This window comes from Aquarana catesbeiana, linkage group LG07 (genome assembly GCF_042186555.1).
Source record: "Aquarana catesbeiana isolate 2022-GZ linkage group LG07, ASM4218655v1, whole genome shotgun sequence".
Taxonomy (NCBI): domain Eukaryota; kingdom Metazoa; phylum Chordata; class Amphibia; order Anura; family Ranidae; genus Aquarana; species Aquarana catesbeiana.
In genome coordinates, this window is record NC_133330.1 from 7,723,925 (window position 1) to 7,749,623 (window position 25,699).

General features: G+C 45.3%; 1 protein-coding gene across 1 annotated transcript in view; it reads right to left on the reverse strand.

Moving 5' to 3' along the window:
- Nucleotides 1-22,616, reverse strand: part of LOC141102651 (uncharacterized) — an 85,902-nt gene extending 63,286 nt beyond the window's left edge. Inside the window, exons 1-7 of the mRNA XM_073591558.1 lie at nucleotides 22,477-22,616; nucleotides 18,740-18,758; nucleotides 12,600-12,698; nucleotides 7,847-7,902; nucleotides 3,621-3,659; nucleotides 1,275-1,313; nucleotides 131-178 (exon numbers count right to left, since the gene is read on the reverse strand). Of these exons, the coding sequence (XP_073447659.1) occupies nucleotides 131-178; nucleotides 1,275-1,313; nucleotides 3,621-3,659; nucleotides 7,847-7,902; nucleotides 12,600-12,698; nucleotides 18,740-18,758; nucleotides 22,477-22,543 (367 nt within the window). The 5' untranslated portion in view covers nucleotides 22,544-22,616. The remainder of the gene's footprint in view (nucleotides 1-130; nucleotides 179-1,274; nucleotides 1,314-3,620; nucleotides 3,660-7,846; nucleotides 7,903-12,599; nucleotides 12,699-18,739; nucleotides 18,759-22,476) is intronic.
- Nucleotides 22,617-25,699: the final 3,083 nt, after the last annotated feature.

Genomic DNA, 25,699 nt, shown 5'->3' on the forward strand with positions numbered 1-25,699 from the left:
TTTTTTAGAACAAACATGTATTTGTAATGAGATTATTAGAAGAGGAAGGAATGAGACTGCAGACTGTGGAGAAAATCGTAAAGAAGACACGTCTTATATAAATATGAGGGTCCAAGACAGTAAAAGTTACCTGGAGTGGAGAGTTTTCTGATGTCTTCTACTTCCGACTCCCATATGTCTATAAAAGATTGAATGTAGAACTTAAAGAACATTCAAAGATCAAATACATCTGAAGGGATGCTGGAGACACCCTCCATTCACCCAACACAAGAATTACGGGATGTTTGCCTCTACTGTCTCCTTTCCAAGGAATTTTATACTACTAGATAATTACCTCCCAGCCACGGTTACATCCAGGATAGTTATAAACTAAAGAAATCATAAATGTAGGGATGCAAACTGCTGTAAAATTATATTTATAATGTATCTGGTCAATGGCTCCATATTTAGGATATATCAGGGCTATAAACCAGAGGCTCTGGATGGAAAGTTGGATAAATGGTTCTATATTTAGGATGTATCCAGTTTATAAACCAGAGGTTCTGGATGGACAGTTGGATAAATGGTTCTATATTTAGGATGCATCTGGTCTATAAACCAGAGGCTCTGGATGGACAGTTGGATAAATGGCTCTACATTTAAGATGTATCTGGTCTATAAACCAGAGGCTCTGGATGGACAGTTGGCTATATGGCTCCATATTTAGGATATATCCGGTCTATAAACCAGAGGTTCTGAAAGGACAGTTGGAAATATGGCTCTTCATTTATGATGTATCTGGTCTATAAACCTGAGGCTCTGGATGGACAGTTGGATAAATGTTTCTATATTTAGGATGCATCTGGTCTATAAACCATAGGTTCTGGATGGACAGTTGGATATATGGCTCCATATTTAAGATATATCAGGTCTATAAACCAGAGGCTCTGGATGGACAGTTGGATAAATGTTTCTATATTTAGGATGTATCCAGGCTATAAACCAGAGGCTTTGGATGGACAGTTGGATAAATGGTTCTATATTTAGGATGTATCCGGTCTATAAACCAGAGGCTCTGGATGGACAGTTGGATATACGGCTCTATATTTAGGATGTATCCGGTCTATAAACCAGAGGCTCTGGATGGACAGTTGGATAAATGGTTCTATGTTTAGGATGTATCCAATCTATAAACCAGAGGTTCTGGATGGACACTATAGTTGGGTAGATGGGTTTTATATTTAGCACTAAATTAAGCATTAGGTAGAAAAATAGAAGAATGTCCTAATACTCACTTCCAAAATCAGGGCTTGTTTCCAGTTGAGTAGGAGCGTCTATAACAAATAATGGAATTTTTTAATACAACACAAAATCTACTATTTTTTTAATAAGCAGGAACTTATTAAACTCTGACACTTAAAACATTTCAATAGGAACTCCAGGTATAACAAAAATGTCACCCCACCTACCACTTAAATAATGTGAAATGAGGCGCTATCCATCTGTCTGTATTCGGTTTCAGAAGGCTTTGTTCCATAATGGTTTAAGCTTTGGCAGCAGGGCCGAGACAAGGGATAGGCAGGAGGGGGCACTGTGGTATCATGTGAGGTTCAGGCGGCACCGCAAGGAGATTGCGGGGAGGGGATTTGTGTTGGGAGGGGGAATTTGGGGTGGGGGGGGTGGCAGGAGATAAGAATTGTTCTACTAGTGGAAATTTGGGGAGGTGTGCTTGGAATGGGGATTTGTGTTGAGAGGGGGATAGGGGAAGAGGATTTGTGCTTGGATGGGGGATTTGTGCAAGAAAAGGTAATTTGGGAGGGGGATATGTGCTAGTAGGGATGATTTGGGGGAATTTGTACTAAGAGGGGAAACTTGGAGGGGGGATTTGTGCTAGGATGGAGGATTGGGGAGGGGAATTTGAGCTGGGAGGGGGGCTTTGGAGTGGGGGGTGATTTTTTTGCACTCGGAGGTGAAATTTGAGGGGTGGAGGATTAGGGAGGGGGCTTTTTTGGGGGGATGGGGGGGGAAATGTGCTGGGAACATATGTGGAATGAGAGGATTTGAGCCTTCCGTGGCTTTACCGGGATCTCCCATCCCACCAGGGGTCCTGATCGACCATCCGGCTCTTATGTCAGCTGATCACAAAGCCCAACAAGGACCAGATCGGCTTTGTTCAGCTCTCAGCTATAGTAACCTGGAAGCGTTGACCTGACATCACCTCTGGTTTACCCGGATGTCAACGTCACCATTTTTAAAAATCAAAGGCATTCAATCACGATCTTGGTGTATTGAATGCCTTTAAGGACAGAGGAGTTGGATTTGGGGTCTTAGAGACCCGAGATCTGTCCATAAAAAGTATCTGTCATGTGCCTATTGCGGTCACAAGGGATATTTACAGTATTTTAAGTGATAAAAAAAAAAGTGACAGTGTAAGAATAAATAAAATTATTTAAAAAAAAATTAAAGTCCCCCCCCCCCCCGCTTGCTTGCCCGCACCCACGCAAACAGAGATTGTCCCACATATGTGAGGTATCATCAAGTAGGTCAGATCATGGGCAGTAATTCTAGCACCAGACCTCCTCTGTAAATCTAAAGCGGTAACTTGTCTAACCTTTTAAAGTGTCACCTACGCTTCTTTGGGAGCAGGAACTACAGAGGCACTCATCTTCCTCTCCTTTAACCAGCCGCTGCTCTCCATTTATAGTACAAGATGGGGATGTCCTCTCTTCTGTCCACTGACCCTTCAACCCCTCACTTCGTTGTTTGATCACCCTGCATTATCCCAAGGTATGGGTTCTTCTGTGGTGGGTCCGTTTACACGTTCCTCCCCCCATTTTTGTCCCTGTGGGTTTCTTCTCTTTATTTTTCCTTCTCTCCCCGATCACACCGGGATCTATCGCCTTCTACTCTTCCTTCTCCCTTCTTATTTTTATTTTCTTTTTTATTTCTCTATTCCCCCTTTGATATACTTAAGGGAAAGCACCTTCGACCTTGGGTTTTCCTAACTCTGAAGGTTTGTTTGTATATGCTTTTTTTAGCCTGGGTTGCATACCTTTATTGCTCAGTTGTCTACGATTATGTTTTTTCTACCTCTGTTATATAAATTGTACAATATTACATGTATGATAGATAAGAGGATGTACCTCTACTGCTCTAATAATTTATTTTTTTATGTACAAAAAAATATATATTTACCTCTAAAGAGTCGCCTACGGATAGTAAAATTTACATCTGCCGCCCGTTGGGTTTTGTTTTTTTTTGGATTCGAATGAAAAATAAAGTGTACTCCCCCCCCCCCCCCCCCCCCAAAAAAAAATATGCTGCATGGATACCATGTGATATACAAATTTGTAAAACCCCACAATTTATTCTCTAGGGCCTCTGCTTTATAAATATTTTATATATATATATAGATATATATATAGATATATATCTATATATATATATCTATATATATATCTATATATATAGATATATATATATATAAAATGTTTGAGGGTTCTAATTGTTTTTCTAGCAAAAAATACTGATTGCTACATGTAAACAAAAAGTGGCAGAAAAGGCCCGGCCAGGAAATTAACCAAAAACAATTCTACTTACATCAGATGGAATAAAACAATATAAATAATTCATAGGCTTACATTCATTTTTTGGGCCCGAATCCGACCAATACTGAGGTGCTGCAAAATATATAAATTAATTCGTAAGACTTTTCGGAAGTTAAAGCAAAATTATGTCTATCACATGTAGAGTGGTGGGATTAGTAGTTTACAGAAAGACCACAAAGCTTTTGCTTTCAGTTCCTCCTACAGGAAGGGTCAAGGACACGGCATTTACTGACAAGATCAAAAGGTATTTTTTGTAATTGCTAAAAAAAAGTTCTTATCCTGAACTATGAAAAATGACTTCATCCACCACACCTAAGGATTGGTAGTAGAGTTGCCACCAGTCCAGGAATCACCCGGACAGTCTGGGTTTTGAATCATGTGTCCAGGTTTCAGTCTGCCCAAAACCCGGACACATTATTCAGACCAGGCTGTGGCTCCACAAGTAATCAAGATAGTCACACACTCAAATCTGTTGCCGTCCGGGAGATGCGGGGGGCTGTCTGGGGGGCAGGTTCGGTCATCACTGGGGGGCGATGATGTCAGCAAGAGCAGTCTGGCCACACCCACTGTTTGCCGCGGAGCACCTAGTTACTACTCTCCTTGGGGCACCCAAAGGTGTGCCAGCTCTTTTACAATCCTATAGTATACAGCTGTGGCGAAAAGTTTTGAGAATGACACAAATATTAATTTTCATAAAGTCTGCTGCCTCAGTGTTTTTAGATCTTTTTGTCAGATGTTACTATGGGATACCGAAGTATAATTACAAGCACTTCATAAGTGTCCAAGGCTTTTATTGACAATTATATTACGTTTATGCAAAGAGTCAATATTTGCAGTGGTGACACTTCTTTTTCAAGACCTCTGCAATTCTCCCTGGCATGCTGTCAATCAACTTCTGGGCCACATCCTGACTGATGGCATTCTTCCATAATCAATGCTTGGAGTGTGTCAGAATTTGTGGGGTTTTTTTTTTGTTTTGTTCACCCGGAACTTGAGGATTGACCACGAGTTCTCAATGGGATTAAGGTCTGGGGAGTTTCCTGGCCATGGACCCAAATTTTGATGTTTTGTTCCCCAAGCCACTTAGTTATCACTTTTGCCTTATGGCAAGGTGCTCCATCATGCTGAAAAAGGCATTGCTCCTAAGAGAAGGGAGAAGTTGGTCTCGGAGGACGTTTTTGTTCCATTCTTTATTCATGGAGGTGTTCTTAGGCAAAATTGTGAGTGAGCCCATCCCCTTGGCTGAGAAGCCACCCCACACATCACTGGTATCAGGATCCTTTACTGTTGGCATGACACAGGACTGATGGTAGCACTCACTTTTTCTTCTCCAGACAAGGTTTTCTCCTGGATGCCCCAAACAATCGGAAAGAGGATCCATCATAGAAAATGACTTTCCCCCAGTCCTCAGCAATCCTTGTACCTTTTGCAGAATATCAGTAGTTCCTGACCTTTTTCCTGGAGAGAAGTGGCTTCTTTGCTGCCCTTCTTGACACCAGGCCGTCCTCCAAAAGTCTTCTCCTCACTCTACGTGCTGATGTCCTCACACCTGCCTGCTGCCATTCCTGAGCAACCTCTGCACTGGTGGTATATATTCTAAATAACCGCGCTCAAATTTGAATAATTTATATAGTTTAAGCTAAGTGAAATAATGAAAATCACAAAAAATGAAACTTCAGTGATAATGTTAGGAAAAAAGTCCCGAACCCATATCTTTGATAGATATCTGGCATAAAATATGTGACTGAGCCTGAAAAAAACAAAACAAAACAAAAATCCTTAAAGAACTAAACACTTTGCACACGGTGATGAAGTTGTCAATAAAAATCACCCAGTGAATATCCTCCACCTATAAAATTGAACGCTTACCAGAGGCAAGCTTTGTTAAAGCTTGTAAGATTAAACACTCCTGGGGGGGACCCTCACATCGATCTCCACAAGAGAGAGGCAGACAGGACCCTTAGACGGATGAAAAAAGCCTTTCAATCTTTACGTTTGGTAGATGTCCGGCGGACCCAGCATTCTAGTGACCGCGACTATACTTTTTATTAATTTCCTTCATTTCCTTAGACCCTTCTTTCAGATGTAGTAAGCTCTTCAATCGGCACACAGACTGTTTCTTATCACGCCCTGGTTTTAATAGATCTTTGCTTGGATACCCCTGGTCCTAGACCATGGGCGTGGAAACTCAATGAATCTCCAGGAAGGCCCCTTGCAAAAATGATCTCTCGATGGCCTTAAGCAGAATTTTCTCTGAAAAATGATACATAGGGCATCTCTCCGGCGATCGTTTGGGAAACCCATAAATGTGTCATGAAAGGTCTGCTGATTCAAAAGGCTTCGGAACTGTCTCCATGTGTTCATCTCTAGCTGCACTGGTGGTGCCCCCGATCCCGCAGCTGAATCAACTGTAGGAGACGGTCCTGGTGCCTTTTGGACTTTCTTGGGCGCCCTGAAGCCTTCTTCATAAAAGCAATGGAAATGTTTTTTTGTATGGGATTAAGTTCATTTTCATGGCAAAGAGGAACTTTGCAATTAATTGAAATGCATCTGATCGCTCTTCATAACATTCTGGAGTAAATGCAAATCGCCGTCATAAAAACTGAGGCAGCGGACTTTGTGAAAATGTATATTTGTGTCATTCTCAAAACTTTTGGCCACGGTTGGATACTAGGAAAAAAAAAAAAAATTGGCCCTGTGCAGTTAAAGTACCGTATTTATCGGCGTATAACACGCGCCAGCGTATAACACGCACCCCAAGTTTAGGAGAGAATTTTAAGGAAAAAAACTTTTAGGAGAGAAGTTTAAGGAAAAAAAACTTACATTAAAATGCCCATCAATGCAGCCTTATTTGTCCATCTGCAGCCTTTTCAGTGTCAGTGCAGCCTTGCCCCAGTGCAGTCTTGTCAGTGCAGCCTTGCCCCAGTGCAGCCTTGTCAGTGCAGCTTTGTCAGTGCAGCCTTGTCAGTGCAGCCTTGTCAGTGCAGCCTTGCCCCAGTGCAGCCTTGTCAGTGCAGCCTTGCCCCAGTGCAGCCTTGTCAGTGCAGCCTTGTCAGTGCAGCCTTGTCAGTGCAGCCTTGCCCCAGTGCAGCCTTGTCAGTGCAGCTTTGTCAGTGCAGCCTTGTCAGTGCAGCCTTGTCAGTGCAGCCTTGCCCCAGTGCAGCCTTGTCAGTGCAGCCTTGCCCCAGTGCAGCCTTGTCAGTGCAGCCTTGTCAGTGCAGCCTTGTCAGTGCAGCCTTGCCCCAGTGCAGCTTTGGCAGTGCAGCCTTGTCAGTGCAGCCTTGCCCCAGTGCAGCCTTGTCAGTGCAGCCTTGTCAGTGCAGCCTTGCCCCAGTGCAGCTTTGCCCCAGTGCAGCTTTGGCAGTGCAGGTTTGCCCGTGCAGCTTTGCCCCAGTCCAGCCATGTCAGTGCAGCTTTGTAATAGATTTAAATATGGCGCCGAGACTACAGGGATACTTCGGAGCCGAGATACACATACCCGAGTGTAACACAGGTCCAGGGGCGGGACTGGGCGTGACGGCGGCGCCGAAAAAAGCCAAGTACACTCGGGTATGTGTATCTCGGCTCCGAAGTATCCCTGCAGTCTCTGCGCCATATTTAAAAGTACCCACGGCTGTGTATGTCGGCGGCGACCGCGGCAATTGCCGCGATCGCTCCGATAAAACACAAAATCGGCCTATAACACGCACCCACGATTTTCCCCTGATTTTCAGGGGAAAAAAGTGCGTGTTATATGCCGATAAATACGGTAATCGGGTTTGGCTTGAAGGAAAGGTGGAGACCCTAAGGCCCCTTTCACACTGAGGTGCTTCTAAACTGCCAGCAAAACACTGAGCGCTTTTGAAGAGCTTTCCATTCATTTCAATGGAGAGGGGCGTTTTTTCACCGCCCGGCCAGCGCACTGCCCCGGTGTGAAAGCATTCATTGATTTTAATGGAAATTGTTTTTCGTGAGCTTTTCAGACGCTCTTTTTTAGCGTGAAATCGCCTGAAAAACGCCTCAGTGTGAAAGGGGTCTAATTTGTAGGGTGCAGTAGATTACAAGTCCATCTTATATTTAGCTCTACTTTAAGCTGAAGTTATATTTTGACCTTCCCTTCCCCCATTTTCTGCTTCCACAACAATATGTAAATGTTTCCAGGGCATACTTTTAGACTCAGTGACAACACCACCGAGTCTCTATTCCCCTCTATGCAATGCAGGCAGATCATGACTGGCGGGATCTACGTAAACATGACAGGGATATAAGAAACAACTCACCTGTCGGGAGCGGTGTAGGATCGTTGGTGTCCCAGTCATCATATTCGTCAATATACCTTGACAGCAAAGAAAAAATGGATTCACCTGATCTGAAAGTACAACTTTTGGATAGAGGGGAGATTTACCTTCATTTCCTGTCTCCATAACCAAAACAGGAAGTGAAGGGACATCCCTCCAAAGTGAGGAAATCCCTGGTTGTCACCAGAACTTGCGTCCCCCATTTAAAAGGTTTCCCCTCTATTCCTGTTTTGGTGACAACTCTAAATTTGGGATTTTCTTTCATTTCTTGCTTTTCGGCGATGTCGGTCACCAGGACAAACAGAGAGGGGGAATTTCCCTGTGAACTTTAAGTATAAGTAAAGGCAAATCTTCTTTTTAGTTTTGGAAAGAGTAGAGAGGGATTGGAACATCTGTCAGGTTTTAACCGCTCTCTGTGTCCCCATTTAGGGCATTTGCTCTCCTGGTGACCACCATTGCCAAAAAATGAAAGTGGAGAAAAAGAAAATCCCACATTTTGTGTTGTCAACAAAAAAGAAATAGAGGAGAAATCTTCCCATGGGGACCACCAAATATTCCCTCCCTTTTGAGGGATTTCCTCTCACTTCCTGTATTAGTTATGGAACAGGAAGTGAAGGGAAATCTCCCAAATGGGATACAGATGGCAAAAAACTGACAGGGGTTGTAACCTTCCCTTAATTTAACCAAAATGAAAAAAAAAAGCTTTGTCTTATTTTCTACTTTACAGTGCCTTGAAAAAGTATTCATACCCATTGAAATTTTCCATATTTTGTCATGTTACGTAAATGTATTTTATTTGGGATTTTATGTGATAGACCAACACAAAGTGGCACATAATTGTCAAGTGGAAGGAAATTGATAAATGGTTTTCAATTTTTTTTCAAATACCGTATCTATCGGCGTATAACACGCACCCCAATTTAGGAGGGAATTTTAAGGCAAAAAAAACTTTTAGGAGGGAAGTTGAAGGGAAAAAACTTACATTTAAATGCCCATCATTGCAGCCTTCTCAGTGCAGCCATGTCAGTGCAGCCATGTCAGTGCAGCCTTGTCAGTGCAGCCTTCCCCAGTGCAGCCATGTCAGTGCAGCCTTGTCAGTGCAGCCTTGTCAGTGCAGCCATGTAAGTGCAGCCTTCCCCAGTGTCCATTGTAGCCTTGCCCCAGTGCAGCCTTGCCCCAGTCCAGCCTTGCCCCAGTCCAGCCTTGCAGCTCGCTGAGCTTCAAAATCGCCGACCGCGATTTGAAAATGGCGCCGCCGGCGCCGAAATACACAGAGCCAGTCCTCGGCTCTCCTCGGCGGCTCTCGTTCACTTTCAGCTCCACTCGGGATAGGCGTGACGGTGAGCGGAGCTATCCGAACCTAGCCAAGTACACTCGGCTAGGTTTGGGCGGCGCTCGAGTGAAGCCATAAGTGGCCGAGAAGAGCCGAGGACCGGCACTGTGTATTTCGGCGCCGGCGGCGCCATTTTCAAATCGCGGTCGGCGATTTTTTAGATCTGACAGCGGGGGATCGCAGGGGATCGGCGTATAACACGCACCCGCGATTTTCCCCTGATTTTAAGGGGAAAAAAGTGGTGTTATACGCCGATAAATACGGTAATTATTTGAAAAGTGTGGGGGGCATTTGTATTCAGCCCCCTTCACTCTGATACCCCTAACTAAAATCTGGTGGAACTAATTGCCTTCAGAAGTCACCTCATTAGTAAATAGAGTCCACCTGTGTGTCATTTAATCTCAATATAAATACAGCTGTTCTGTGAAGCCCTCAGAGGTTTGTTGGAGAACCTTAGTGAACGAACAGCATCACGAAGGCCAAGGAACACACCAGACAGGTCAGGGATAAAGTTGTGGAAAAGTATAAAGCAGGGTTAGGTTATAAAAAAATCCCCCAAGCTTTGAACATCTCACAGAGCTCTGTTCAATCCATCATCGGAAAATGGAAAGAGTGTGGGACAACTGCAAACCTACCAAGACATGGCCGTCCACCTAAACTGACCGGCCGGGCAAGGAGAGCATTCATCAGAGAAGAGCCAAGAGGTCCATGGTAACTCTGGAGGAGCTGCAGAGATCCACAGCTCAGGGGGGAGAATCTGTCCACAGGACAACTATTAGTCGTGTTCTCCACAAAGCTGACCTTTATGGAAGAGTGACAAGAAGAAAGACATTGGTGAAAGAAAGTCATAAGAAGTCCTGTTTGTAGTTTGTGAGAAGCCATGTGGAGGACACAGCAAACATGTGGAAGAAGGTGCTCTGGTCAGCTGAGACCAAAATTTAACTTTTTGGCCTAAAAGCAAAACGCTATGTGTGGGGGGAAACTAACACTGCACATCACCCTGAACACACCATCCAAACCGTGAAACATGGAGGTGGAAGCATCATATGGTGGGGATGCTTTTCTTCAGCAGGGACAAGGAAGCTGGTCAGAGTTGATGGGAACATGGAGGGAGCCAAATACAGGGCAATCTTAGAAGAAAACCTGTAATGCCCCTGTAATGCCCCGTACACACGATCGGACATTCCGACATCAAAATCCATGGGATATTTTCCGACGGATGTTGGCTTAAACTTGTCTTGCATACACACAGTCACACAAAGTTGGTTGGAAATTCCGAACGTCAAGAACTCGGTGACGTACAACACGTACAACGAGCCGAGAAAAATTAAGTTCAATAGCCAGTGTGGCTCTTCTGCTTGATTCTGAGCACGCGTGGCACTTTGTGCGTCGGAATTGTGTACACACAATCGGAATTTCCGACAACGGATTTTGTTGTCAGAAAATTTGAGAACCAGATCTCAAATTTTGTGCGACGGAAATTCCGATGGAAAATGTCTGATGGAGTCTACACACGGTCGGAATTTCTGACAACTAGCTCCCATCAAACATTTTCCATCGGAAAATCCGACCGTGTGTACGAGGCATTAGAGGCTGCAAAAGACTTGAGACTGAGGAGGAGGTTCACCTTCCAGCAGGACAACGACCCTAAACATACAGCCAGAGCTACAATGGAATGGTTTAGATCAAAGCATATTCATGTGTTAGTATGGCCCAGTCACAGTCCAGACCTAAATCACATTGAGAATCTGTGGCAAGACTTGAAAATTGCTGTTCACAGGCGCTCTCCATCCAATCTGACAGAGCTTGAGATATTTTACCAAGAAGAATGGGCAAAAATGTCCCTCTCTAGATGTGCAAAGCTGGTAGAGACATCCCCAAAAAGACTTGTAGAGAAAGGGGGTTCTACAAAGTATTGACTCCGGGGGGCGCCATACAAATGTACCCCACATTTTTCACATATTTATTTGCAACAAATTTGGAAAACCATTTATCATTTTCCTTCCACTTCACAATTATGTGCCACTTTGTGTTGGTCTATCACATAAAATCCCAATAAAATATATTAACATTTTTGGCTGTAACATGACAAAATGGGGAAAATTTCAAAGGGTATGAATACTTTTTTAAGGCACTGTACATGGAAAATGATTACATCATCACAGGGTGGTACTGTGGATGTACAAGTTAGTAACAAAGTGCCACCTCCCAATAATTCCAGCAAAGTAGAATGAACAGACCATGGACTTTTTAGGCGCCAACACAACAAAGGGTTTATATAAAATTACAGAATTTTATTTCACATTTAAAAAAAACATTGAATGTGTCTAAAATCTCATGAAAAAAAAAATATTCAAAATAAGCTACTAGTATGGTCAAAAGACACACACCAATCCTAAACAATTGTATACGTCTCAGCAAAAAGAGATAAGGCTCTCACTCTCCCGAAATTATTGACGTATAATGACGTACACCATATTACCAAAAGTATTGGGACGCCAATGGCATCCCAGTCTTAGTCTGTAGGGTTCAATATTGAGTTGGCTCCGCCCTTTGCAGCTATAACAGCTCCAACTCTTCTGGGAAGGCCGTCCACAAGGTTTAGGAGTGTGTCTATGGGAATTTTGACCATTCTTTCAGCCTCAGCTGCACTGAAAAGTGAATGAATGGGAAGCGCTTTGAGGCTCCCAGTTCATTCACAAACTTTAGCATAGTAAACATAGCTTACTTTGCTTCAATTATGAAAGGACACAGTGAGTGATCAGTGCCAATTGCTCACTGTGTTCATTCAGGAAAGGAAGAAGCTGGTAAATAGGACATATCTCTTCATCCTGATACAACCCCCTATGTGCCCTCAGCAGCTGCTGGCGGGAGAGGAGACGAAGGAAGCTTGCAATGCTGCAGGGGAGGGGGGTACACAGGGAGGCACGGACAGCAGGGGGGTGGGGACACAGATACCAATCCCTCCGCAGTGCAGCAGGAGGAAGAAAAAGGGAGGAAAAGACGGCAGAGCTCAAAGAGTTGGCAACAAGGCAGTACAGCCATTGCTCCATTTTTTTTTTTACAACAATCTACTGCTGAATCCATTTTTTTCCTAACATGAAGCGATTCTACTCCATCTGCAGCTTCATGAGTCTGTTTTTATCATTAGGTCCTGATGAAGGGGAAGTTTTGTGACCAAAACGCGTTGGTTCGTTACCATTGTATTCTATGATGGTATAAACACTACAGGACTCTGACATTATTGGGGAGCTGCTCGGTGAGCTGTCTACCGAATTAAGAAGGATGAAAATCTTTAATGTCTTTATGGATCTCTGCACCCCAAAGAAGAGATTTCCCAATCCCAACCCTGAAACACATAGAAGAAAAAAATCCTTAGTCTGGCTGGAGTTCAATCGTAACTCAGGAATAAAAATGCCCGTGTAATCAGCTGACGGTCGTGGTATATCAGGTCTACGGATCATCTTGCTTGATGGAAACCGAGTCCGAAGTCTGCGTAGTCTGCATAACAGAAATATTGGAAAAGGATGATATTGATTGAAACTTCTTCTCAAATTGCTATCATGTAGATGATTAATAAAAATATTTGTAATCTGCTACTGCTTGATTACCAACAATGTCCATTTCATATTAGAAGCAGCCCTGACTGTACTCACCTGACACCTCTCATACATCTGTACTCACCTGACACCCCCCATACCTCTGTACTCACCTGACACCTCTCATATCTCTGTACTCACCTGACACCCCCCATACCTCTGTACTCACCTGACACCTCTCATATCTCTGTACTCACCTGACACCCCCCATACCTCTGTACTCACCTGACACCTCTCATATCTCTGTACTCACCTGACACCCCCCATACCTCTGTACTCACCTGACACCTCCCATATCTCTGTACTCACCTGACACCTCTCATACCTCTGTACTCACCTGACACCCCCCATACCTCTGTACTCACCTGACACCCCCCATACCTCTGTACTCACCTGACACCTCCCATACCTCTGTACTCACCTGACACTTCCCATACCTCTGTACTCACCTGACACTTCCCATACCTCTGTACTCACCTGACACCTCCCATACCTCTGTACTCACCTGACACTTCCCATACCTCTGTACTCACCTGACACCTCCCATACCTCTGTACTCACCTGACACCCCCCATACCTCTGTACTCACCTGACACCCCCCATACCTCTGTACTCACCTGACACCTCCCATACCTCTGTACTCACCTGACACTTCCCAAACCTCTGTACTCACCTGACACCTCCCATACCTCTGTACTCACCTGACACTTCCCAAACCTCTGTACTCACCTGACACCTCCCATACCTCTGTACTCACCTGACACCCCCCATACCTCTGTACTCACCTGACACACCCCATACCTCTGTACTCACCTCATACCCCCCATACCTCTGTACTCACCTGACACCTCTCATACCTCTGTACTCAACTGACACCTCTCATACCTCTGTACTCACCTGACACCTCTCATACCTCTGTACTCACCTGATACCCCCCATATCTCTGTACTCACCTGATACCCCCCATATCTCTGTACTCACCTGATACCCCCCATACCTCTGTACTCACCTCATACCCCCCATACCTCTGTACTCACCTCATACCCCCCATACCTCTGTACTCACCTCATACCCCCCATACTTCTGTACTCACCTGATACCCCCCATACCTCTGTACTCACCTGACACCCCCCATACCTCTGTACTCACCTCATACCCCCCCATATCTCTGTACTCACCTAACACCTCCCATACCTCTGTACTCACCTGATACCCCCCATACCTCTGTACTCACCTGACACCCCCCATATCTCTGTACTCACCTGATACCTCCCATACCTCTGTACTCAGCTGATACCCCCCATACCTCTGTACTCACCTAACACCTCCCATACCTCTGTACTCACCTGATACCCCCCATATCTTTGTACTCACCTGATACCTCCCATACCTCTGTACTCACCTGATACCCCCCATATCTCTGTACTCACCTGATACCTCCCATACCTCTGTACTCACCTGACACCCCCCATATCTCTGTACTCACCTGATACCTCCCATACCTCTGTACTCACCTGATACCCCCCATACCTCTGTACTCACCTGATACCCCCCATTTCTCTGTACTCACCTGACACCTCCCATACCTCTGTACTCACCTGACACCCCACATATCTCTGTACTCACCTGACACCTCCCATACCTCTGTACTCACCTGACACCCCACATATCTCTGTACTCATCTGACACCCCCCATACCTCTGTACTCACCTGACACCTCCCATACCTCTGTATTCACCTGACACCTCCCATACCTCTGTACTCACCTCATACCCCCCATACCTCTGTACTCACCTGACACCTCCCATACCTCTGTACTCACCTCATACCCCCCATACCTCTGTACTCACCTGATACCCCCCATACCTCTGTACTCACCTGACACCCCCCATACCTCTGTACTCACCTCATACCCCCCATATCTCTGTACTCACCTAACACCTCCCATACCTCTGTACTCACCTGATACCCCCCATACCTCTGTACTCACCTGACACCCCCTATATCTCTGTACTCACCTGATACCTCCCATACCTCTGTACTCAGCTGATACCCCCCATACCTCTGTACTCACCTGACACCCCCCATATCTCTGTACTCACCTGATACCTCCCATACCTCTGTACTCAGCTGACACCCCCCATACCTCTGTACTCACCTGATACCCCCCATATCTTTGTACTCACCTGATACCTCCCATACCTCTGTACTCACCTGATACCCCCCATATCTCTGTACTCACCTGATACCTCCCATACCTCTGTACTCACCTGACACCCCCCATATCTCTGTACTCACCTGATACCTCCCATACCTCTGTACTCACCTGATACCCCCCATACCTCTGTACTCACCTGATACCCCCCATTTCTCTGTACTCACCTGACACCTCCCATACCTCTGTACTCACCTGACACCCCACATATCTCTGTACTCACCTGACACCTCCCATACCTCTGTACTCACCTGACACCCCACATATCTCTGTACTCATCTGACACCCCCCATACCTCTGTACTCACCTGACACCTCCCATACCTCTGTATTCACCTGACACCTCCCATACCTCTGTACTCACCTCATACCCCCCATACCTCTGTACTCACCTGATACCCCCCATAACTCTGTACTCACCTGACACCCCCCATACCTCTGTACTCACCTCATACCCCCCATATCTCTGTACTCACCTAACACCTCCCATACCTCTGTACTCACCTGATACCCCCCATACCTCTGTACTCACCTGACACCCCCTATATCTCTGTACTCACCTGATACCTCCCATACCTCTGTACTCAGCTGATACCCCCCATACCTCTGTATTCACCTGACACCCCCCATACCTCTGTACTCACCTGATACCCCCCATATCTTTGTACTCACCTGATACCTCCCATACCTCTGTACTCACCTGATACCCCCCATATCTCTGTACTCACCTGATACCTCCCATACCTCTGTACTCACCTGACACCCCCCATATCTCTGTACTCACCTGATACCTCCCATGCCTCTGTACTCACCTGATACCCCCCATACCTCTGTACTCACCTGACACCCCCCATATCTATGTACTCACCTGATACCTCCCATACCTCTGTACTCACCTGATACCCCCCATACCTCTGTACTCACCTGATACCCCCCATACCTCTGTACTCACCTGACACCCCACATATCTCTGTACTCACCTGACACCTCCCATACCTCTGTACTCACCTGACACCCCACATATCTCTGTACTCATCTGACACCCCCCATACCTCTGTACTCACCTGACACCTCCCATACCTCTGTATTCACCTGACACCTCCCATACCTCTGTATTCACCTGATACCTCCCTTACGTCTGTACTCACCTGAAACCTTCCTTACCTCTGTACTCACCTGATACCCCCCATACCTCTGTACTCACCTGACACCCCCATATCTCTGCACTTACCTGATACCTCCCTTACCTCTGTACTCACCTGACACCCCCAATACCTCTGTACTCACCTGACACCTCCCATACCTCTGTACTCACCTGACACCTCCCATATCTCTGTATTCACCTGATACCTCCCTTACGTCTGTACTCACCTGAAACCTCCCTTACCTCTGTACTCACCTGATACCCCCCATACCTCTGTACTCACCTGACACCCCCATATCTCTGCACTTACCTGATACCTCCCATACCTCTGTACTCACCTGACACCTCCCATACCTCTGTACTCACCTGACACCCCCAATACCTCTGTACTCACCTGACACCTCACATACCTCTGTACTCACCTGACACCTCCCATATCTCTGTACTCACCTGACACCTCCCATACTTCTGTACTCATCTGACACCCCCCATACCTCTGTACTCACCTGATACCTCCCTTACCTCTGTACTCACCTGACACCTCCCATACCTCTGTATTCACCTGATACCTCCCTTACGTCTGTACTCACCTGACACCTCCCTTACCTCTGTATTCACCTGATACCTCCCTTACGTCTGTACTCACCTGACACCCCCATATCTCTGTACTTACCTGATACCTCCCTTACCTCTGTACTCACCTGATACCTCCCATACCTCTGTACTCACCTGACACCTCCCATACCTCTGCACTTACCTGATACCTCCCTTACCTCTGTACTCATCTGACACCTCCCATACCTCTGTACTCACCTGACACCTCCCATATCTCTGTACTCACCTGACACCTCCCATACCTCTGTACTCACCTGACACCTCCCATACCTCTGTACTCACCTGACACCTCCCATACCTCTGTACTCACCTGAAACCTCCCTTACCTCTGTACTCACCTGAGACCTCCCATACCACTGTACTTACCTGACACCTCCCTTACCTCTGTATTCACCTGAGACCTCCCGTACCTCTGTACTCACCTGACACCTCCCATACCTCTGTACTTACCTGAGACCTCCATACTTCTGTACTCACCTGACACTTCTCATACCTCTGTGCTCACCTGACACCTCCCATACCTCTGTATTCACCTGACACCTCCCATACCTCTGTACTCACCTGACACCTCCCATACCTCTGTGCTCACCTGACACCTCCCATACCTCTGTACTCACCTGACACCTCCCATACCGCTGTGCTCACCTGACACCTCCCATACCTCTTTACTCACCTGATACTTCCCATACCTCTGTACTCACCTGAAACCTCCCTTACCTCTGTATTCACCTGAGACCTCCCATACCTCTGTACTCACCTGACACCCCCCTTACCTCTGTATTCACCTGAGACCTCCCATACCTCTGTACTCACCTGACACCTCCCGTACCTCTGTACTCACCTGACACCTCCCTTACCTCTGTGCTCACCTGACACCTCCCATACCTCTGTACTCACCTGATACTTCCCATACCTCTGTACTCACCTGAAACCTCCCTTACCTCTGTATTCACCTGAGATCTCCCATACCTCTGTACTCACCTGACACTTCCCTTACCTCTGTACTCACCTGACACCCCCCATACCTCTGTACTCACCTGACACATTCCATACCTCTGTACTCACCTGACACTTCCCTTACCTCTGTACTCACCTGACACCTCTCATACCTCTGTACTCAACTGAGACCTAAAACAATAGAAAACTCTCCTGCGCTCAGGTGTCCAGTGACTAAATATGTGGTGTGACCACCTTAATGGGGTAATGCCTGATGTCTTTCAGCCCTCCTTTGAACAATGGGTACTCATATGCTAAAAAGAAAAAAAGAAAGAAAAGGAGGGCGTACCGACCTAGTGCATTACCACTGGTAAACTTTATTACAGCATAAAAACAGCAAGAAATATACTCACAAACGAGCTACCAGAAACGGCTTTAACAGGGGCGCAAATGCGCTGTTCTGTAGATCGACACACCAGGACCTATTGTCAAGAGGGTCAGACCGATATAGATGGCCGATGGCTAACGCGTTTCGGGGGAGCACCCCTTTCTTCAGAAATGCGTTAGCCATCGGCCATCTATATCGGTCTGACCCTCTTGACAATAGGTCCTGGTGTGTCGATCTACAGAACAGCGCATTTGCGCCCCTGTTAAAGCCGTTTCTGATAGCTCGTTTGTGAGTATATTTCTTGCTGTTTTTATGCTGTAATAAAGTTTACCAGTGGTAATGCACTAGGTTGGTGCGCCCTTCTTTTCTTTCTTTTTTTCTCAACAGAGACCTCCCATACCTCTGTACTCACCTGAAACCTCCCTTACCTCTTTAATTTGCTTTTCACTAATTAGTTCAGACTCACATTGTGACTTGCATTGACCAAGAAAACATTTTTTCAATAAAATGGCTTGTGTGACTTCTATCTATTAGAAGTGCTGTGGGCCAGAAAGACTTTTAAAAAAGTGTACAGATATTATTCACTATATACAATGTACACAACTAAATGTAAATGTTCTAGATAAATATACAGAGCTTCCATTACCTCTCACTGTTCCATGGACCTAAAAAAATGAAAATACATTTTATGTTTTACTGTGATATACTTTGAATCCTTGGATCTATCTATCTATCTATCTATCTATCTATCTATCTATCTATCTATCTATCTATCTATCTATCTATCTATCTATCTATCTATCTATCTATCTATCTATCTATCTATTTATCTACACTACATTGTCAAATGTATTGGTACGCCTGCCTTTACACACACATGAACTTTAATGGCATCCCAGTCTTAGTACGTAGGGTTCAATATCTTGAAACACCCAATACAAGGACAATGTGCGACCGGTCTAAACTATGTGGCATGTTCACCAATGCCAGGAGCATGGTGGACAAGAGGGGTGAACTAGAGATACTGTTGTACGAGGAGGATTTGGATTTTGTGGGAATTTCAGAGACCTGGTTCAACAGCTCTCATGATTGGCTGGCAAGCATTCAAGGGTATACCCTTTACCGCAAGGATAGAGAGGGTAAAAAAGGGGGAGGAGTATGCCTATATATCAAGAATAATGTACAAGTGAATGTGAGAGATGACATCACTGAGGGAGCTATGGAGGAGGTGGAATCCTTATAGGTGGAGCTCCAAAGGGATGAAGCTAAGGGCAAAATAATACTGGGAGTATACTATAGGCCCCCTAACCTGAGGGAGGAAGTGGAGACAGATCTCCTATCACAATTTGGATTAGCAGCAAGGATGGGAAGTGTTATCATAATGGGGGATTTTAATTATCCAGACATAGACTGGGCAGAGGGAACCGCACATTCATTTAAGGCTCGCCAGTTCCTTAATGTCTGGCAGGACAATTTTATGGGTCAGATGGTAGACGCACCAACTAGAAATAAAACATTACTGGATCTACTGATTACCAACAATACAGACCTGATCACGGATGGGGAAATATGGGGCAGTTTAGGTAACAGTGATCACAGGTCAATTAGTTTCAGTATAAATCACACAAATAGGAAACATAAAGGGAATACAAAGACACTGAATTTCAAAAGAGCCAACTTCCCTAAACTACAAACCTGGCTAAAAGGCATAAATTGGGATAAAATATTAGGAACGAAGAATGCGGAGGAGAGATGGGTTTGCTTTAAGAGCATATTAAATAAGGGCATTAGCCAATATATCCCATTGGGTAATAAATTTAAAAGAGCGAACAAAAGCCCTGGATGGCTTAACTCCAATGTAAAAATACATATAAAAGCAAAGGAGAAGGCCTTCAAAAAATACAAGGTTGAGGGATCATCCACAGCATTCAGACTTTATAAAGAATGCAGCAAGAAATGTAAGGGTGCAATTAGGACGGCTAAGATAGAACATGAAAGACACATAGCGGAGGAGAGCAAAAAAAATCCCAAGAAATTCTTTAAGTATGTAAACAGTAAAAAAGGGAGGACAGACCATATTGGCCCCATAAAGAATGAGGAAGGACATCTGGTTACAAAGGATGGGGAGATGGCGAAGGCATTGAATTTATTCTTCTCCTCAGTCTTTACGAGTGAATCGGGGGGCTTCAGTAACCAAAATTGCAGTGTTTATCCTCAGGACACAACACAGGAAGCACCTCCATGGTTAACAGAGGACAGAATTAAAATTAGACTTGAGAAACTTAACATTAATAAATCACCGGGACCAGATGGCTTGCATCCGAGGGTACTTAGGGAACTCAGTCAAGTGATTGCCAGACCATTGTTTCTAATTTTTACTGACAGTCTACTGACTGGAATGGTACCAGCTGATTGGAGAAAAGCCAATGTAGCACCAATATTTAAAAAGGGCCCAAAATACATCCCTTGGAATTACAGACCAGTTAGCCTAACATCAATAGTATGTAAACTCTTGGAGGGGATGATAAGGGACAATATACAAGAATTTAGTAATGAGAACGGTATCATTAGCAGTAATCAGCATGGATTCATGAAGAATCGTTCTTGCCAAACCAATCTACTAACCTTCTATGAGGAGGTGAGTTGCCATCTAGATAAAGGAAGGCCCGTAGACGTGGTGTATCTGGATTTTGCAAAAGTATTTGACACAGTTCCCCATAAACGTTTACTGTACAAAATAAGGTCCGTTGGCATGGACCATAGGGTGAGTACATGGATTGAAAACTGGCTACAAGGGCGAGTTCAGAGGGTGGTGATAAATGGGGAGTACTCAGAATGGTCAGGAGTGGGTAGTGGGGTTCCCCAGGGTTCTGTGCTGGGACCAATCCTATTTAATTTGTTCATAAACAACCTGGAGGATGGGATAAACAGTTCAATCTCTGTATTTGCAGACGATACTAAGCTAAGCAGGGCAATAACTTCTCCGCAGGATGTGGAAACCTTGCAAAAAGATCTGAACAAATGAATTGGGTGGGCGACTACATGCCAAATGAGGTTCAATGTAGAAAAATGTAAAATAATGCATCTGGGTGGCAAAAATATGAATGCAATCTATACTGGGGGGAGAAACTCTGGGGGGATCTAGGATGGAAAAGGACCTGGGGGTCCTAGTAGATGATAGGCTCAGCAATGGCATGCAATGCCAAGCTTCTGCTAACAAAGCAAACAGAAGATTGGCATTAAAAAGGGGATCAACTCCAGAGATAAAACGATAATTCTCCCACTCTACAAGACTCTGGTCTGGCCCCACCTGGAGTATGCTGTCCAGTTCTGGGCACCAGTCCTCAGGAAGGATGTACTGGAAATGGAGCGAGTACAAAGAAGGGCAACAAAGCTAATAAAGGGTCTGGAGGATCTTAGTTATGAGGAAAGGTTGTGAGCACTGAACTTATTCTGTCTGGAGAAGAGACGCTTGAGAGGGGATATGATTTCGATATACAAATATCGTACTGGTGACCCTACAATAGAAATAAAACTTTTTTGCAGAAGAGAGTTTAACAAGACCCGCGGCCACTCATTACAATTAGAAGAAAAGAGGTTTAACCTTAAACTACTTAGAGGGTTCTTTACTGTAAGAGCAGCAAGGATGTGGAATTCCCTTCCACAGGCGGTGGTCTCAGCGGTGAGCATCGATAGCTTCAAGAAACTATTAGATAAGCACCTGAATGACCGCAACATACAGGGATATACAATGTAATACTGACACATAATCACACACATAGGTTGGACTTGATGGACTTGTGTCTTTTTTCAACCTCACCTACTATGTAACTATGTAATATTGAGTTGGCCCACCCTATACCAGCTTCAACTCTTCTGGGAAGGCTGTCCACAAGGTTTAGGAGTGTGTCTATTGGAATGTTTGACCATTCTTCTAGAAGCGCATTTGTGAGGTCAGGCACTGATGTTGGACGAGAAGGCCTGGTCAGGACTCTGTGCAGGCCAGTCAAGTTCCTCCACCCCAAACTTGCTCATCCATGTCTTTATGGACCTTGCTTTGTGCACTGGTGCACAAAGATAGAACACCTTTGGGATGAATTAGAGTGGAGAGTGTGAGCCAGGCCTTCTCGTGGAACATCAGTGCCTAACCTCACAAATGCTCTTTTGGAAGAATGGTCAAACATTACCACCTAAACCGTGTGCACAGCCTTCCCAGAAGAGTTAAACCCTAGCTACTAAGGCTGGGATGCCATTAAAGATCATGTGCGTATAAAGGCAGATGTCCCAATACTTTTGACAATATAGTGTATTTATTGTCTGTCTGTCTGTCTATCTATCTAGTTCCTGTATTTATCTACATTTATGAGAAAAAAGTGTACTCACTGCCTTCACCATATATTAGGAAGGAGTTTGCTGCGGCAAGAAGTGCCGGAATCCAGAGGAGCCCCATAGCGAGGGATCTGGGTGATATCCCGGGATTTGTGATCCTGATAGACGCTGCAGCTACCTCTTATAATAGCAATAGATTGCAACATATTATTTGTGGGAGATTTTCCCGTTTGAAGCCTGATATGTGTTCCAAAAGTCAAGATATATGTAAATGTTTTACAAATTCCGTTTCCAGATAAACAGTGATTAAAGTTCAATCCACCCCAAAATAGAGTTGGAACTTTTCAAACAAAACAAATAAAGAGAAGTTCCACATTTAACACAAGCTGTTAAGTGAAAGTTTTCTATTAAAAAGCCCCCTAAAGGCTCAAGTCTGCGTTTTAATGAAAAGGTATGCTGATGCATTCAAGGGTTAATTCTCCACCCCCTTTTCCCATCCTGTGATTTCTCCGGGATAACACGGATCAGGGATGAGCTGAAAGATTTGGCCAAATCCAGAAACTATGGGATGTTTGGTGGGAATTGCGAATACCCCAAAATGCATTAGAATAAGGAAGGGATTTCGGCACTGTGACGGGAGGAACCCAGAATCCCTTGGTAAGGTTGGGAAACCCTTGTTTCAGCTCCTCATGCACCTCTTATGTCTAAGTCACCCTGTGACATCTTGGCACAGGGTGACTGAGAAAATATATCTTGGATTACTTAAAATGGGACAGTAATATTTATCCACAATATCTCCCAGGATATATGTAAAAGACTATTCTTGGTTTGTTTGATTCTGAACTCAATTCTGAATTGTGAGAAGGTGTCCTGTGTTTATACTTATGATAATGTATAATGTATTGTGTGAAGCTCGGTGACAACAAGTCTGACCTGTAGTGAAATCCTGATAATCATACAATTCTCAGGAGGGCACGGAGTCACATCGGCTGCTTTAAGGGATTAGTTAATTAGCTCATGTTAATTCTGTTTCTGGTTACAGGTGTATTGTTAGAGTAATATGATTAGGAGGGGGGGCCTCCTCTTCTACTGTATATAAGACTTGTATTTTGGTTCTAATAAACAGTCCATGTTCAGCAACTAAACAAGTATAGTCAGGTTTTGTGCTTGTGAGCGGTTGGAATATCTGATATCTATATTCAGACTGGGAGTAAGTGGTATATGATGAAAGCACTCAAGCAGCGTGCGGGACGTTTCGTTACATTGGTGGAAAGCAGTGGTACGCTTCCTGCAGTCTGGGACATCCAAACTTACACCTGGATCCAAGGTCCGGATAGCAGGAGAGGAGAGGTACAGATACCAGCCGCCATGGATGAGGAATTCAGAAGGAGGTTGCGAGAGATGCAGATACAGCACAGAGGACCAGTATCAGAGCAGGTCCTGCTGGGATGGTTTGATTCTATCCGCTGCAAACTCTGGAAGGAAGCGCTAGCCCGTGAGCAGCGACACCAGGGAAAAGTTCTCCCCTCCATCCAGGAAAGGTATTGGTCACAGTATGGATTGCGGGTGCGGTTTTTGGGAGAAAAACCGCACAAGGAGCAGACAGCTGAATTAAGCAGGCTGGTCTGGGCAGAGATCAAGCTGGATGAGAGCTACAGAGCCCTCCGGTGGCATGTATCCCAAGCATGTCCCTGGATAGCGGATGACAGCCCATAGGGAGGCTTTGGCTACGGTGGCCTGGGACTGTAGTATGTGAAGCTGACAGGGGACCCTAACTTTGGGAGTGATTTGGAGTGGCGGTTGGGCGAAATCAGAGAAGGGTTACTGAACGTCTCGGAAGTGCACTGGGCACTGGAAGATATAGAGTTTCTGGCCCTTCAGGAATGGGAGCTGGAGATTGCCTACAGATGGCTGCTAGACTCTGCTCAGTGTCAGGGCTGGGCTCCCTTTGCCTGAGACTATCAGGAAATACCAGCAGACAACTCTGAAATCCTGGCTGAAGAGTCGGCAATGTGGCAGAGTAACAGTGTGCTTTGCCAACCTGCCCCCGCAGTTATGGATGTGGAGGTCTTATGGCGGATGCAGCAAGTGCTGACTGACCTTGATGATTCTGTTTCTGCATGGGATGATCTTGGATGGAGGAATGTGCCTGTCCAGCAGCATGCCAGAGAATCTGCAGTGGAAAATCTGGAGATTGCCATCCCCAAAGCTGAAGTGCTGACAACAGGGCAGAGCTCTGCTAACCTCTGCCCAGCACTGATAGCATCTTCTGGGTACCACGGACAGGAGATGGTGAACCTCTATCCCCAGACACCAGCTGTAGAGATAGGGGATTTGATAGACTTTTCGCTGAGGAAGAACAACCTGATTAGCCTCCAGCAGAAGAGCTGTTATCAGGGCCAAACTTCACTGAGCTCTGCCCAGCACCAACAGCAGTATCTGTAGAGTTGCAAGGAACTTCTCCAGCTGGTCACCAGACAGAGGGTCCAAGACCTCTGCCCCACACCTCTGGCAGTTCCGGAGGCTCAGGGTGAGTAGGCGGTGATTCTTCCCAGCAGCAGATACAGGGGGAAAAGGGAGAGGAGGTGTTCGTTGTCCCTCCACAACAGTCGGCCAGGGTGCTGTTCATACTTTAGGGGGGCCTGGACTGTGGCTAGTGGGAGAGGATAATGCCTCAGGCCTGAAGGTCAATAGGAGTAAAAAAAAATTGCATAGCTCCCTAACTGTGGTCAGTAAAGGTGGATTATTTTCCCATCACTGGAGCTAGTGGGAGGGATAGAACCCCATTGATTGTGTGTGTGCAAGAAATAGTACCACATGTTTGGTGTCAGTGGGGGGAATTGTTTCCCATTGTTGATACCCGAAGGAGGAATTATGCCCCACTGTTGGTGTCAGTGGGAGGAATAAATCCCCATTGTTGGTATCAGTGGGAGGAATAAATCCCCATTGTTGGTATCAGTGGGAGGAATAATACCCAATTGTTGGTGTTAGAAGGAGGAATAGGTTGTTGGTGTCAGTGGAAGAAATAGTGCTCCATTGTTGGTGTATGTGCAATAAATAGTACCACATTGTTGGTGTCAGTGGGGAGAATAGCTTCCCATTGTTGGTGTCAGTAGGTTGAATAGTTCTCCATTGTAGGTGTCAGTGAGAGGAATAGTGCCTCATCATTTGTGTCAGTGGGAGGAATAATACCTCAATGTTGATGCCTGAAGGAGGAATTATTTCCCACTGTTGGTGTCAGTGGGGGGGATAGCTTCTCATTGTTGGTGTCAGTGGG